The sequence below is a fragment of the Rhincodon typus genome, chromosome 1, assembly GCF_021869965.1.
Source record: "Rhincodon typus isolate 14 chromosome 1, sRhiTyp1.1, whole genome shotgun sequence".
Lineage (NCBI taxonomy): Eukaryota > Metazoa > Chordata > Chondrichthyes > Orectolobiformes > Rhincodontidae > Rhincodon > Rhincodon typus.
In genome coordinates, this window is record NC_063332.1 from 80,625,376 (window position 1) to 80,640,052 (window position 14,677).

The 14,677-nt window shown below is 41.0% G+C and overlaps 1 protein-coding gene across 1 annotated transcript in view; it reads left to right on the top strand.

Annotated features, from left to right (window-relative positions):
- The window catches only part of gabrg1 (gamma-aminobutyric acid type A receptor subunit gamma1), a 93,878-nt gene that overhangs the window by 14,851 nt on the left and 64,350 nt on the right, over positions 1 to 14,677 (top strand). The window contains exon 4 of the mRNA XM_048600314.1: positions 9,957 to 10,024. Coding sequence (XP_048456271.1) covers positions 9,957 to 10,024 — 68 coding nt within the window. The remainder of the gene's footprint in view (positions 1 to 9,956; positions 10,025 to 14,677) is intronic.

Below are 14,677 nucleotides of genomic sequence, written 5' to 3' on the forward strand. Positions count from 1 at the left end.
CTGCTTGGCCTGCTGTGTTCATCCAGCTCTACACCTTGTTATCTAATATTGTTGTAATTTGTTTTTCCCCCAGTTTAACACCTTCACCCAAGGACTGCTGTTATACCCGTCCATGAGTATCTTAAAACTCACATTGTTATGATCGCTACTCCCGAAATGCTCCCCACTGAAAGTTCACTCACCTGGCCAGGCTCATTTCCCAAAAGTGCAACCCCTTCCCTGGTTGAACTGTGTACATATTGTGCCAAGAATCCCTCCTGAATGGTCCTTACAAATTCTGCCCCATCCAAGCTCCTAGGACGTAGTGAGTCCCAGTCCATATAGGGGAAGTTAAAATCATCCACCTCAACACCCCTGTTGTTCTAACATCTTTCCAAAATCTGACTACATATTCTCTCCTCTATCTCCTACTGGCTGTTGGAAGGCCTGTAGTATACCCCCAGCATTGTGATTTCACCTGTCCTATTCCTCAGTTCTACCCATATTGCCGAGCTACACGAGTCCTCTGATTTATAAGACCATAAGACATAAGAACAGAAATTAAGCCATTCATCCCATCGAGTCTGCTCTGCCATTCAATCATGGCTTAAATGTTTTTCAACCCCATTCTCTTGCATTCTCCCAGTAACCTTTGATCCCCTTGACAATCAAGAACCTATCTATCTCAATCTTAACTATACTCAATGACCTGGCTTCCACAACCCTCTGAGGCAGTGAATTCCACAGATTCACCACTCTCTGGCTGAAGAAATTTCTCCTTATCTCTGTTCTAAAGGGTCTTCCCTTTACTCTAAGGCTGTGCCCTTGGGTTCTAGTCTTTCCTGCCAATGGAAACATCTTCCCAATGTCCACTCTGTCCAGGCTGTTCAGTATTCTGCAAGTTTCAATTAGATCCCCCCTCATCCTTCTAAACTCAGAGTCCTCAAATATTCTTCATATGTTAGGCTTTTCATTCCTGGGATCGTTCGCGTGAACCTCCTCTGGACCCGCTCCAGGGCCAGTACATCCTTCCTGAGATATGGGGCCCAAGGTTGGTCACAATACTCTAAATGTGGCCTGACCAGAGCTTTATGAAGCCTCAGAATTACATTACTGCTTTTATATTCTAGTCTTCTCCAGATAAATAAACATTGTATTTGCCTTCCTAACTACTGACTCAACCTGCAAGTTTGCCTTAAGAGAATCCTGGACTAGAACTCCCAAGTCCCTTTGCACTTCAGATTTCTGAATTTTCTCCCCATTTATAAAATAGTCCATGCTTTTATTCTTCCTACCAAAGTGCATGACCTCACACTTTCTCATGGTATACTCCATCTGCCTCTTCTTTGCCCATTCTCCTAACCTATCTAAATTCTTCTGCAGCCTCCCGCCTCCTCAATACTACCTGTCCCTTCACCTATCTTTTTATCATCTGCAAACTTAGCCAGAATGCCCTCAGTTCCTAGATCATTAATATATAAAGTAAAAAGTTGTGGTCCCAACACTGATCCCTGCATAACACTGCCAGTCACCGGTTTCCATCCTGAGAAGGATCCCTTATCCCCACTCTCTGCTTTCTGCCAGACAGCCAATCTTCTATCCATGCTAGCACCTTGCGTCTAACACCATGGACCCTTATCTTACTCAGCAGCCTCCTGTGTGGCACCTTGTCAAAGGCCCTCTTGAACTCCAGATAGATAACATCCATTGGCTCTCCTTGGTCTATCCTGCTCGTTACTTCCTCAAAGAATTCTAACGATTTGTCAGGCATGACCTCCCCTTGATGAAACCATGCTGACTTTGCCCTATTTTACCATACACTTACAAGCATTCAGAAATCTCATCCTTTGCAATGGACTCCAAAATCTTATCAACGACCAAGGTCAGGCTAATTGGTCTATAATTTGAGATAACAAAGTGTACAGCTGGATGAACACAGCAGGCCAAGCAGCATCAGAGGAGCAGGAAAGCTGATGTTTCGGGCCTAGACCCTTCCTACTATTTCGGTCTATAATTTCCTGTCTTTTGCCTTACTCCCTTCTTAAATGGGGGTCACATTAGCAATTTCTCAGTCCTCTGGAATCCTCCCTAACTCTAGCGATGCCTGAAAGATCACCACTAATGCCTCCATTATCTTTTCAGCTACCTCCTTCAGAACTCCATGGTGTAGTCCATCTGGTCCAGGTGATGTATCCATCTTCAGGCCTTTAAGTTTTTCTGGCACCTTCTCCTTGGTGATGGCCACCATACTCAGTTCTGCCCCTGACTCTCTTGAATGTTTTGGGATATTACCCCTGTCTTCCACTGATGACTACACAAAGTACTTACTCAGTTCCTCAGCCATTTCTTTGTTTCCCCTTATTACTACTACTCCAGTGTCATTTTCCAGGAGCGTGTCCACTTTTGCGCCTCTCTTGCCTTTTATATATCTAAAGAAACTCTTGCATTTTGTAATATATTACTGGTTAGCTTACCCTCAGTTTTAATCTTCTCCCTCCTTATTTCTTTTTTTGTTGCCCTCTGTTCATCTTTGTAAGCTTCCCAATCCTCTGGCTTCCCATTGCCCTTTGCCATATTATATGCTTTCTCTTTTGCTTTTATGCTGTCCCTGACTTCCCTAGTCAGCCATGGTTGCCTCGTCCTCCCTTCAGTTTGCTGCTTTTTCCTAGGGATGAATTTTTACTGAGTCTCCCAAATTACTCCCAGAAACTCCTGCCATTGCTGTTCCTCAGTCTTTCCTGCTCGGCATCTCTTCTGGTCAGCTCCTCTCTCCTGCCTCTGTAAGTTGCCTTTATTCAACTGTTTTTTTTATTAATTCATGGGATGAGGGCGATGCTGGCTAGGCAGCATTTATTGCCCATCCCTAATTACCCAGAGGGTGGTTTCAAGTCAATCACATTGCAGTTGGTCTAGAGTCACATGTAGGCCAGGTCAGGATGGCAGTTTCCTTCCCTAAAGGGCGTTAGTGAACCAGATTGCCTTTTCCAACAATCAGCAATGGATTCATGGCCATCATTAGACTCTTAGTTCCAGATATTTATTGAATTCAAATTCTACCATCTGCCATGGCGAGATTCGAACCCGGGTCCCCAGACATTATCTGGGTCTCGGATTAACAGTCCAGCAGTAATACCACTAGGCCATCGCCTCCCCCGCAATAACATTACATCTGATTCCACCTTCTCCCTCTCAAATTGCTTAGTAAATTCAATCGTATTCTGATCACTGGCTCCTAAGGGTTCCTTCATCTTAAGCTTCCTTGTCATGATTGCCCCATTACACCACACCACATCCAGAATTGCCAGTTTACTCGTGGGCTCCACCACAAGCTGCTCCAAAAAGCCATCTCGTAGACATTCCACAAACTCCTTTCTTGCAATCCACTACCAACATGATTTGCCCAGTCCACCTGCATAGTGAAATCCCCCATGATCACTGTAACCTTGCCTTTCTTACACACCTTTTCTATCTTCCAGAGTATCTTGTGCCCCAAATCCTGACTACTATTTGGAGGTCTGTACATAACTCCCATTATGGTGTATTTGCCTCTGTGGTTTCTCAACTCTACCCACACAGATTCTCCATCATCTTATCCTATTTCATTTCTTGCTATTGATTTAATTTCATTTCTTACTAATAAGGCAACTCCACCCACTCAGCCCATCTGCCTGTCTTTTCGATATAATGTATATCCTTGAATATTTAGCCCCCAATCCTGATTCCCTTGCAATTACTTCTCTGTGATGCCCACTACATTATACCTGCCAATTTCGATCTGCACCAGAAGCTCATTTACCTTATTTTGTATACTGCGTGCATTCAGATACAACACCTTTTAGTTCTGTATTTACTGTTCCTCTTCTCATTGTCATTCATTTATTCAGTGTGCTTGAAGTTTGATTCCTAACCTCATGCACAAACCCTCTCCTGTTTTGTGTGCTGGAAACTTTAATAACCTCTCCTGAGTTCTCCTTTCTTTTCACATTTTTCATATTTTCCCATGCAGTTGAATCCATCCCCACAATTATTAACCTGCTGCTTTACCAATACTCCTTGGAATTTTACCCTTCCCTTGCCCACCCCCATCCCCCAAATTTCTAGTTTAAAGACCTGTTGACCACCCTGTTTATCCTTTTCGCTAGAACACTGGTCCCAGCTTGGTTATCCTCCCTTAGGACAGCTGTGAGATGCTCCTTTACCATTAATGCAATTCACCCACCTCTTTTACAACCCTTTCTGTCACACCTGAAATATCTAAATCCTGGGTCATAGAACATAAAACTGTACAGCACAGTACAGGCCCTTCGGCCCATGATGTTGTGCCAAACTTTTAACCTAAGCCTAAGGTCTATCTAACCTACACCCCATAGAACATACCTGTCCCTTTAAGCCAGGTCTCAGTTATCGCAATAATGTCATAATTCCAAGTACTAACCCAAGCTCTGAGTTCAATAACCTTGCCTATTCCACTTATCCATTAAAACACTTGCATTTCAGACCACCTCCCCTGCTCTTTCCAGCAACGTTGCCCTGCATGTTCTTGTTCTTAGTCCTGTTTGCTTTGGTTTCTACTTCCCTCAATTTCTGCAAATCTTGGCCCTACTCCATTGGTTCCCATTCCCCCTGCCACACTAGTTTAAACCCTCCCCAGCTGCTCTTCAAAGTAACCCCCAGGGATATCTGTCCTGCTCCTGCCCAGGTGTAACCGTTCAGTTTGTATAGGTCCCACCTCCCCCAGAACCGGCCCCAGTGCTCCACAAATCAAACCCTTCCCCTCACACCATGTTTTCAGCCATGTCTTCATTCTATATATCCTGCTGTTTCTAGTCTGACCAGCTTGTGGCACTGGTAGTAATCCTGAGATAACGACCTTTTGAGGTCCTATATTTCAACTTTCTTCCTAGTTCTCTATATTCTGGTTTTGGGACCTCATCCCTTTTTTTAAACCTACATCGTTAGTACCAATGTGTACCACGGCCACTGACTGTTCACCATCCCCCTCCAGAATGTCCTGCAGCCACTCTGAGACATCTAGGATCTTAGCACCAGGGAGGCAACACACCATCCTGGACTCTCGTTTGCGGCCATCATTCTGCCTTGGAAATATATTACCAGTCCTCAAGTGTCATTGGTACAAAATCCTGGAATTCCCTCCCTGAGGACATTGTGGGTGTATCTACAGCACATGGACTGCAGCAGTTCGAGAAGGCAGCTCACTGCCAACTTCTCAAGGGCAACTCGGGATGGGCAACAAATTCTGGTTCAGCCAAAGATGCCTGCGTCCCATGAGTGAACAATAAAACATAATACACTTTCAGTGGGGGTAATTGAAGAATAGTACAACAATGGACAATGTTTTTTGTTTTCCTTGCTGGCTAATGCATAGATAATTCTGTATCTCTAAAGGACACGTCCTGGCCACCATAGGCAAGAGTCAAGATCCTTTCTTCTGAGAAGTGATGAGCTGACTGTCAGATCCGCCCTGACATTCCTTTTGGCCCAGTACTGGGCCATTTTCTCTTGGACTGAGAGAAAGGATGAGTTGAGTGAGATGAAAGTGGGAGACACCGCTCTTAGTGTTGATGCATGTGGGGGAAAAGTGGTGAGGTGTCCCAAGCGACTGAACAGTCAGTACAGAGGCAATGTAGGGTCAGTAGCATGGGAGCAATGTGTTGTTAAAGTCAGTGAGAGAAAATGTTGCATGCAGTAGTGAGTGTGGTAGAGTGAGAGTCTTGGTGAGAGAGATGCAGCAGCAGAGACAGACTAAGTGTAAGGATGCAGAGAGTCGACGGTGACACCTATCCTGATGGATCAGAGAACACCATTGACATTCTTGGAGTCATTTATCAGGTCATTTATCAGGGTGATTAAGACTGCACTGACTCGGGTAGCAGCCTCTAACCAGGCTGGCAGGGGCTGGTATTATGCCTGCCTCTGCCTGTCTTGTGGAAAAGAGCCTCACACATATGTGAATGCCTCACCATCCACCAAGGCTTCCAGGATCCTGCCTGCAAAGTTCTGCCAATTCCCCTTTGTGTCATGTTTTGGGGCAAGTTAATTTAATCGTGCAGGCAGCTTGTTATCACATAGCCTGCCATTACACACTAACTATTGTTAGTCACTAACAGTCCCCATTTACAGCTATTCATCCTCCTAGCCATATGGTTATCAACTCCTTTGTCTATCCAACTGCTCTTCCCTCTCTTTGGGCTCTATCCTTTATCCTATCGTTTACTCCCTACCCCATCCCCCTCCCTATTTTCTGCATATAAACCCAATGTTTTCCCAGGTACCATCAGTTTTGAGGAAGGGCCACTGGACCCAAAATGTTAACTCTGATTTTATTCTTCACAGATGCTGCCAGACCTGCTGAGCTTTTCTAACACATTCTGTACTTGTTCTTGGACTGCCAGTACTTGACAGGGCATACATTGGTGTCTTAAGTATGGTGCTGGTATAGGAATCCAAGGATGTCCTGGCAGTGTTGAGTACTTTTGCTTATGGTGAATGGATAATGGAGTTAGCACCGTAGGGGGCTCGTACCTGGTTAATAAGGCACATTTGGGATGATTACGTGAGAAAATACACAGGCCTTGAGGAGAGAAAACATTCATGAAAGTCAACAAAAAAATCACGCTAATTCAAATAGTTCCTGATCCATGATAACCCCCAGGATGTTGATAGTGTGGGATTTGGTGGTGTTTCAGGGGATGATAGAATCATATATATCGAAAGTTTGCAAACATGTTCCCCTGATTTTCCATCCATGACAAAATTTGGAAATCGCAAATTTCCATTGATTCCAGATGCCTCAATTGATTTAAGTACAGAGCAGCTGGCACATACTGGCTGATACAGCAGAGTCTAACATTGTGCTGATTTATTGACTGATCGGACAGCAATAAATATTTCCCAAATTTCCATGTTGCTTCCTTTTGTGTATACAGTCATTATAATATTACTGCAATGAATTGCATTTTTTAGCTATAACTACTACTAGGTTATTCTAGCAGTTTCTCAATACATTTGCATAATCTGAAAGTTTCCAACCAGCTGGATGGAAATCACTCTTATTCCTCAGGAATTACTAATGCATATCATCAGCAGGAGATAACCAACAGAATTCTCCTTTAAAAATTGCATTTCACACCTTTTCAAATTAATTATATTAAGTACTAAAATTCTACTGTCAGCAATTTCATACCGTGGTAGCAAACTAAAATATGCTTCTGTCTAAAAGGTAAATAATCTATTACTGGGTTGGAATTTTGAATGGACGTTGCCATTTTTTATTTAGAATTAAATGTATTTTTATTTTCAAACGTTGTTTTGCTTTTTCACAGCAGCTATAATCTGCCATCCATGTAAGCAGTGTAAATATTTCCCTTTTGTATTCACGGAACATCATTGGCATATGGAGTTAAGCTTAGAGTACAGACAGTAAGAGGGAATTTGGTTGAGTTGAATTTTCAGCTGAAAAATATTAAAAGTGCTCAAATATCAAAACTTTAATTTAAATCTGCTGAAGTCAACAAGGCATTCAGAAAGGGCTAATCATTAAGACATTGTACTCAATGTTTTTTGGTTTAATGAAAAGATACCAGAGAAATGCGGGGGGAGTTTTTCAGGACCCAGCACTGCAATCATACCATGTATTATTGATGCTGATCTCGTAGCCTAACTGGACTTGCTGATTAAAAAGGAGGCAGCATGGACAAGAAACTGTGTTAGCTCCAGATGTTCTTTTTATTAAAGGTACGTTTGTTGATGCTAGGCAAAAAGAAGAGAATTGTTTATAGGAGGGTGCAGATCAGATCCAGTCTTGGATGTTTGTGAGCTCTCTAAGAAAAAGCAAGGCAAAGGCAGGCTTTACATCTCACATACCCTTCTCTGAAGAAACATACTGCCTGCTTGACAGGAGGTGGCTGTCATTATATATGGCAGAACGTGAAAGCAGATGAGCAGAATTATGAGCAGCTTCTAGTAGCCTATCCAGGGAAGTCTGAGCATTGCAGTCATTCAAGTCAATTGACAAAATTTGCAGGTGACAAATAGATTTGTCTCAGCTTATAGCAGCTTGGTGTGTGCTGAGCCTTCAACAAACTGTTAACTCCATGCTGCATATGCATATCAGTACTGTCAATAATTGCTGGTTCAAATCACAAGCTGATTGCAAGGCACAAATTCATTTGCTCACCTATGGTACAATGTAGGTTGGTATTTTATCAATCATCCAACGTAAGTTTCCAGTGGAAACAGAGTTCTCACTTCTGGCTGATCCCTTACTGACTGTCTTTGTAATTATATCTGACAAGTCAAAGTAACTGCATTTAAACATAGCTGGAGTCTTACATTACATCCTGTGATGTAAGACAAGTGCCTCTTTTCATTAAGATGCAACAGAAGTTTATCCTCCTTGATTCAGCACAGAAAAGAGGATTTCTGACAGTTCTACCCAAACCACGACCAGGATTGTACCACAACCTGCAACATATGATTTGTTGACTGTTACAACAAACATCATGGACTGCCTTGTTTGCATTATTGCAGGAATGGGTTTCAGCCAACAGTCCAGATTGTGTAATGCTGTCCTGTTCCATCCTGCAAAACAAATCTGAAAGCTGGTGGCATTATATCAAGTTGCACTCAGTGATAATATATTAACTTTTCATTTCTGAGCAAAAAGCTTGATTACAGTGAATTAACAGCTAGTTTTAAGCCTTGCTCAATTTTCTTACACAGTAATAAGCTGTTTATAGACTGGGCACCATTCACTATCAATCATAAACCTAGCAGTTATTCTGTCTTCAACAGCCAATAATATAGGATGCACCATTCTGGAGAATTAGCCAATCAGACTCCTACAGTGTGCAAACAGTCCCTTCATGCCCATCTGGTTCCCTAAACTGAATTAGCTGCCTTTGCCAGCATTTGGCCCATATCCCTCTCAATGTTTCCCATCCATGAACCCGTCCAAATGTTTTCTACGTATTGTGGTTGTACTCACCTCCACCACTTCCTCTGGCAGCTCGTTCCATATACACGCCACCCTCTATGTGAGTATGCGCTAGGTGAAGCACGAATGAATATGAGCATCTGGTGAAATTAGAAGATGAATTTCAATCTGCCACCAGAGAACCAACTTGCATCTTTACTTGGGTGCAGAGCCCTGTGACTGGGAGCCCAATGGCTGTCCAATACAGGAACCACTAGCCACATGTAGCTCGCTTGGTTGTGGATGATTCTAATCAATGAATAGAAAACAGGTCAGAGACACTGTCCTTCAGGAGGTGATTTCTGTGCTTATACTTGCACACCATATAGATATCAATTTTTTGCTTTTTTTGTGTTTATTGGTAAAATAATAAGATGAAAGAATGTGTTCATTCTTTTGATCATTGGAAACAATTTATTTTCTTGGTAACTAAATGGTGGTCGATATTAGTTAAGCATGTTATTACATGTGAAGTACATCTAGTGGGTGAGTTGTATTGATACGTTTTCTAGCCTGTGGCTAGTCAGCAAAATCTATTGAACTAATTATAATTTTCTCTATCCAGATACCTGAAGCTCTGATCCACCTAAAAAACTGCAAAGCGGCATGTTATTAGTGTTAACGGGAATATATTAGCTTTTTAAGCATAATTGTAAAGTTAAAAGTGCCAAATATAAACACTAACACAAGGATATATATATATATATAATGATTTTAAAAAATGCTATTGTTATCTTACATAATTATGCAACTGCAATTGCAAAGTGTTTTTTAATGTTCAAACTTTAATTATAAATGAGAATAAATGAAATTTTTCTTGTAAAACTATTTAACATAGACAATTATTTATAGTATACTGTTACATCAAAAACAGTTTTTGATAAACACAATTTTGGTCTGCTAAAGTTGCACAAAAAGCATTATAAATAGATGTTGTTATCTCTCTGCTATGGTTCCAACCTGAAATATAATACATTTCCAGTGAGGCCAACAATGATTGAAAGTGACGTCTACGTGAACAGCATTGGCCCAGTTGATGCGATCAATATGGTAAGTCAATCATTCTCTATGCGATATGTGTTTTTCATCGTGTATCAGTTTCACTTTTGCACTTACTGTATTGGTCAGTGTTTCATATGGTATTTGTAGGTATGATTTTTCTCAGAGTTCATGCTACCGCAACTTCCATTATATCAGTGAATAAGGAGATAGTTCTTGAAACTTAGCTTTTGCACTTTATGGTAAATATTTATTTTTCAGAAATGCCAAATACTTGTTACAAGGCAAGTATAAAGTATTTTATTTTTCAACATAAAAATTGAGTTAATAGTATCCACGTACCTTTTCCACAGACGCTTGATAGAACAGGTCAACATCCGTCCTGATAATATTTATTTGCCATCTTGAAATACAGATGCAGGTAGTTCAGTGCTTAATTGATACAGGCCCTAAAACTCCTTAGGTACTCTCTTAAATTCCTTGGCAGAATGTTATCTGAGTCCCAAGGAATTCATTTTTCTATTTTCTCCTTCATTTTTCCGATTGTCTAAATACCGTTGCTAAACAAATAACTATGTATGTTCAGAATTTAAGTGAAGACAACTGTGGTACTTTACCTGGGTCTGTTCCAAATAACTTGTTTAACTTTTGAACAGATTAGTACTGCTGATTCTTTGAAATGGGTTGGTTATACCTTTAAGTGCCACACATGCAGCCCCTAAGGCCTACTATATCTGCACACTTCTTTCTTGTGCCATAAATATTCTCTTTCCCCATAAGTGGATATGAAGCTGCAAACTGTGGGTTAAAGCCTAGTGCAAAGGTCCTTGCTTAGATTATTTTTAAACATGTTGGAAGTTAAGTGCTTGTTAGTTTCCACAACACAGCTGACATTTAATTCTTGGCTGTGCTCCGAGTTCCTTGGTAAACATCTGTCCGATCACTGATACTTCAGTTGGAAAGAGCAGGTAGATAGCATGGTGACATACATTGTTAGAAATGTAGACATCAAATTCAAGTCAAAATGATAGTAATTATCATATGTGCTCCTCATTGTTATCCATTAAATCGCCTCGTAGGGTAATTTCATTTGTGATAATGAACATTGATTAAAATTGCAATCATTTGCATTGCACAGAATGGTTTTAGCATTTGAACATCTTCATTTCTTGCTTTGAGATCCTTCAAGCCTTAATCTAAAATCCACGTTGCATGATTGCTCTTTTCTGAGGGTAATGGCATTCCAATCATAGGCAGTGGGAGTGACATATAATTTTTATTCCTTATCTGCAGGGAAGCCATTTATATATGTCCCCTTGCACTTTCCTAATCTAATGGCCAATGTTGCTTACTTGGTCCCACATTCATGCTTGTTGATATTATAACCAAAGTATAATCATTCATTTTTGGAAATAGAAAACTCTCATTTTTATCTGGACTTGTCTTCTCTTTTACTGTACAGTTGAAATTTGGTTTGTGGATTTAAATAAAAGTCTGAATTATCCTGAAGGAGATAGCAAGAACTGCAGATGCTGCAGTCAGAGTCAATACAGTGTGGAGGTGGAGGAACATAGCAGGCCAGGCAGCATCAGAGGAGCAGGAAAGTTGATGTTTCGGGTCTGGACCATATCACATTGACTTTCCTGCTCCTCTGATGCTGCCTGACCTTCTCTGCTCTTCCAGCTCCACACTGTATTGACTACACTATCCTAAATTTAGTTCATGGAAATTTTTCCCATGTCATAGGGAATAGTTTCCTGTATTAGATCCTAGAGAGGAGGAAGCTGCAATCTCATTGTGCTGTCACCGGTTGGCCATAATATGACCTCTGCAATCTTTCCAGTCATTTGGGACCATTCAGAAAATCTACCCCATGTTTGAGGAAAAGCTACTTTATTGTCTGCTTTAATCCAACTGAGTAATTAGAAAGGTCAAGTTTAAATCAGTCCACTAGCAGAATTCTGACAGACTCTAAAATGTTTTAAGGCACAGACCAGTGTGTAAAACCTTTTTAGTTTTAATGGCTCACATCTTATAACTTAAATTTCCATAATTTATTTCAGTACCTTGATAATCAATCAGAATGCTGGAGTTCAGTATAAAATAAACAGACCGCACAAATTTGTCAAGATATTAAACTTTGGCCACATGTGCAGATGTCGTGTCCATTCTCACCTCCTTTACCTTGGGTTTTCTTCCAGTTAAGTGTGTAAATAAGGTTATGTGGAAAATTAAAAAAGGATACCATTCAAATGCTGGTGGTAAGTATCTAAATGTCAGATGCCTCTTCTTTACAAATATTAAACTCTAAATATAATTTTCTCTACCTGAAGGAGTTGGAGATCATCAGTAATTTGGTTATTTTGATTTGACGAACTAAATGGCATCTGAAGTTGAACTGGTAAAATACAATCCAATCACTTAACAGCCCCAAATGGCTGGAAATATTTCTAGTGCTAACACCACTGTTGCCAGTGATCACTGTCAACTGGTGATTGGTCTGAGGGATCAAAGCATTGCCCTGAAAAATGAACCAACTTATTTTATTAAAACAGGCACACGTTATGTCTGTTCATTTCTCAAGTCAATGCCTTGATTACTCAGGATCAATCTGCCTGATTTAAAATTTAAATACAGCCTGGCCATCTGTTGTCAATCATTATTAGTTGATGCAGCTTCCATGGAAACATTTCTGCAAATCAAAGTCCACTTGCCAAACAATCGGCAGTCAAAGAGTAATACAGCATAGAAACAGGACCTTCGGCCCAAACTGGTCCTTGCTGACCATGATGCCCACTCAGCTAGTTCCATTTGCCTGCATTTGGTCCAGATCCCTCTAATCACTTCCATCCATGTACTGTTCCAAATGTTGTTTTAAATGTTGCTATTGTACTGGCCTCAACTAATTTCTCTGGCAGCCTATTCCACATATGCATCACTCTCTGTGTGAAGAAGTTGCCCCTCAGGTCCTTCTTAAATCTTGCCCCTCTCACTTTAAACCTATGCCTTAAACCCTCTAGTTTTGAATTCCCCATCCCTGGGAAAAGGACTATGTGCTTTCATCCTATCTTTGCCCCTCTTGATTTTATACAATTCAGTAAGGTCACCCCTCATTCTTCTACGTTCCAAAGAATAAAGTCCTTTCCTGGCCAACCTCTCCCTATAACTCAGGCCTCCTAGTCCTGGCAACATCCTCGTAAATCTTCTTTGCACAATTTCCAGTTTAACAATGTCTTTCCTGTAACAGGGTGACCAAAACTGTACACAATACTCCAACTACAGCCTGACCAATGACTTATACAACTGTAACATAACGTCCCAACTCCTATACACAAAGCCTTGACCATCGACAATGAACTCACGGTCATCATTAGATTCTCAATTCCACATATTTCATTGAATTCAAATTCCACCATCTGCTATGGCAGGATTCAAAGCCAGGTTCCCAGAACACTATCTGGGTCTCTGGATTAACAGTCTAGCGATAACACCACTAGGCCATCGCCTCCCCGATTTATATTGAATTGCATTTGCTAATCTTTAGCCCACTTCTCCATCTGATCAAGATCCCTCTGTAATTTTTGATAACCTTCTTCGCTATCAATGATACCTGCTAATTTTGTATCATCCGCAAAACTTGCTAATCATGCCTTGTACATTCACATCATCATTTATGTAAATAACAAACAACGAAGGTCCCACCACTGACCCCTGTGGCACACCACTAGTCACAGGCCTCCAGTCTGAGAAACAACCTTCAAACATTGAACCAGTTTTGAATCCAGTTAGTTCGCTCTCCCTGGATCCTATGCAACCGAGCCTTTATGCCTAGCCTGCCATGGGGGACATTGTCAAAGGATTTACTAAAGTCCATATGGACAACATTCACTGCCCTAACCTCATCTATCCTCTTGGTTACCTCTTTGAAAAACTCTAAAAAATTTGTCAGACATGACTTCCCGCACACAAATCCATGCATGACTTCCCTAACACTCCTCCCATACAGTTGGCTTTCCCCTTGAATTGGTATTCTTGTGAATTGTCCTGATGAGTTAAGTTGAAAAGCTTCAGCAAAAGGCTTTTTTTTTATAAATACTAACAGGCAAGATAATCATTAATCCCACAATTTTGTTGCTTTTTTTTTAGCTGACGCACTCCTGTAAAGTTCTATGATTTTAATGGAGAGCAGTAACTTTTTAAAGAAATGAAATTCCAATTATTTACTGAATGACTGAGGCCATAACATTCAACAGCTATAAACAGAATTTTATCTTGCTATAAATGAGTCAATTGAAGTAAATACTAAGTATTATGTTGGCCAGTCTCCTATACTCTAAAACTCAGAATCAATGTAAAATAAACATAAATTAGTAGCCAAAATGTGGTCACTTGTAAACTGTCTGATTTTAATGAGATAGTAGGAACTGCCGATGCTGGAGAATCTGAGATAACACGTTGTAGAGCTGGATGGACACAGCAGGCCAAGCAGCATCAGAGGAGCAGGAAAGCTGATGTTTCGGGCCGAGACCCTTCTTCAGAAGTCGGGGAGGGGAAGGGGATTCTGAAATAAATAGGGAGAGAGGGGGAGGTGGATAGAAGATGGATAAAGGAGAAGATAGGTGGAGAGGAGACAGACAGTTCACAGAAACGGGGTTGAAGTCAGTAAAGGTGAGTGTAGGTGGGGAGTTAGGGAGGGGATAGGTC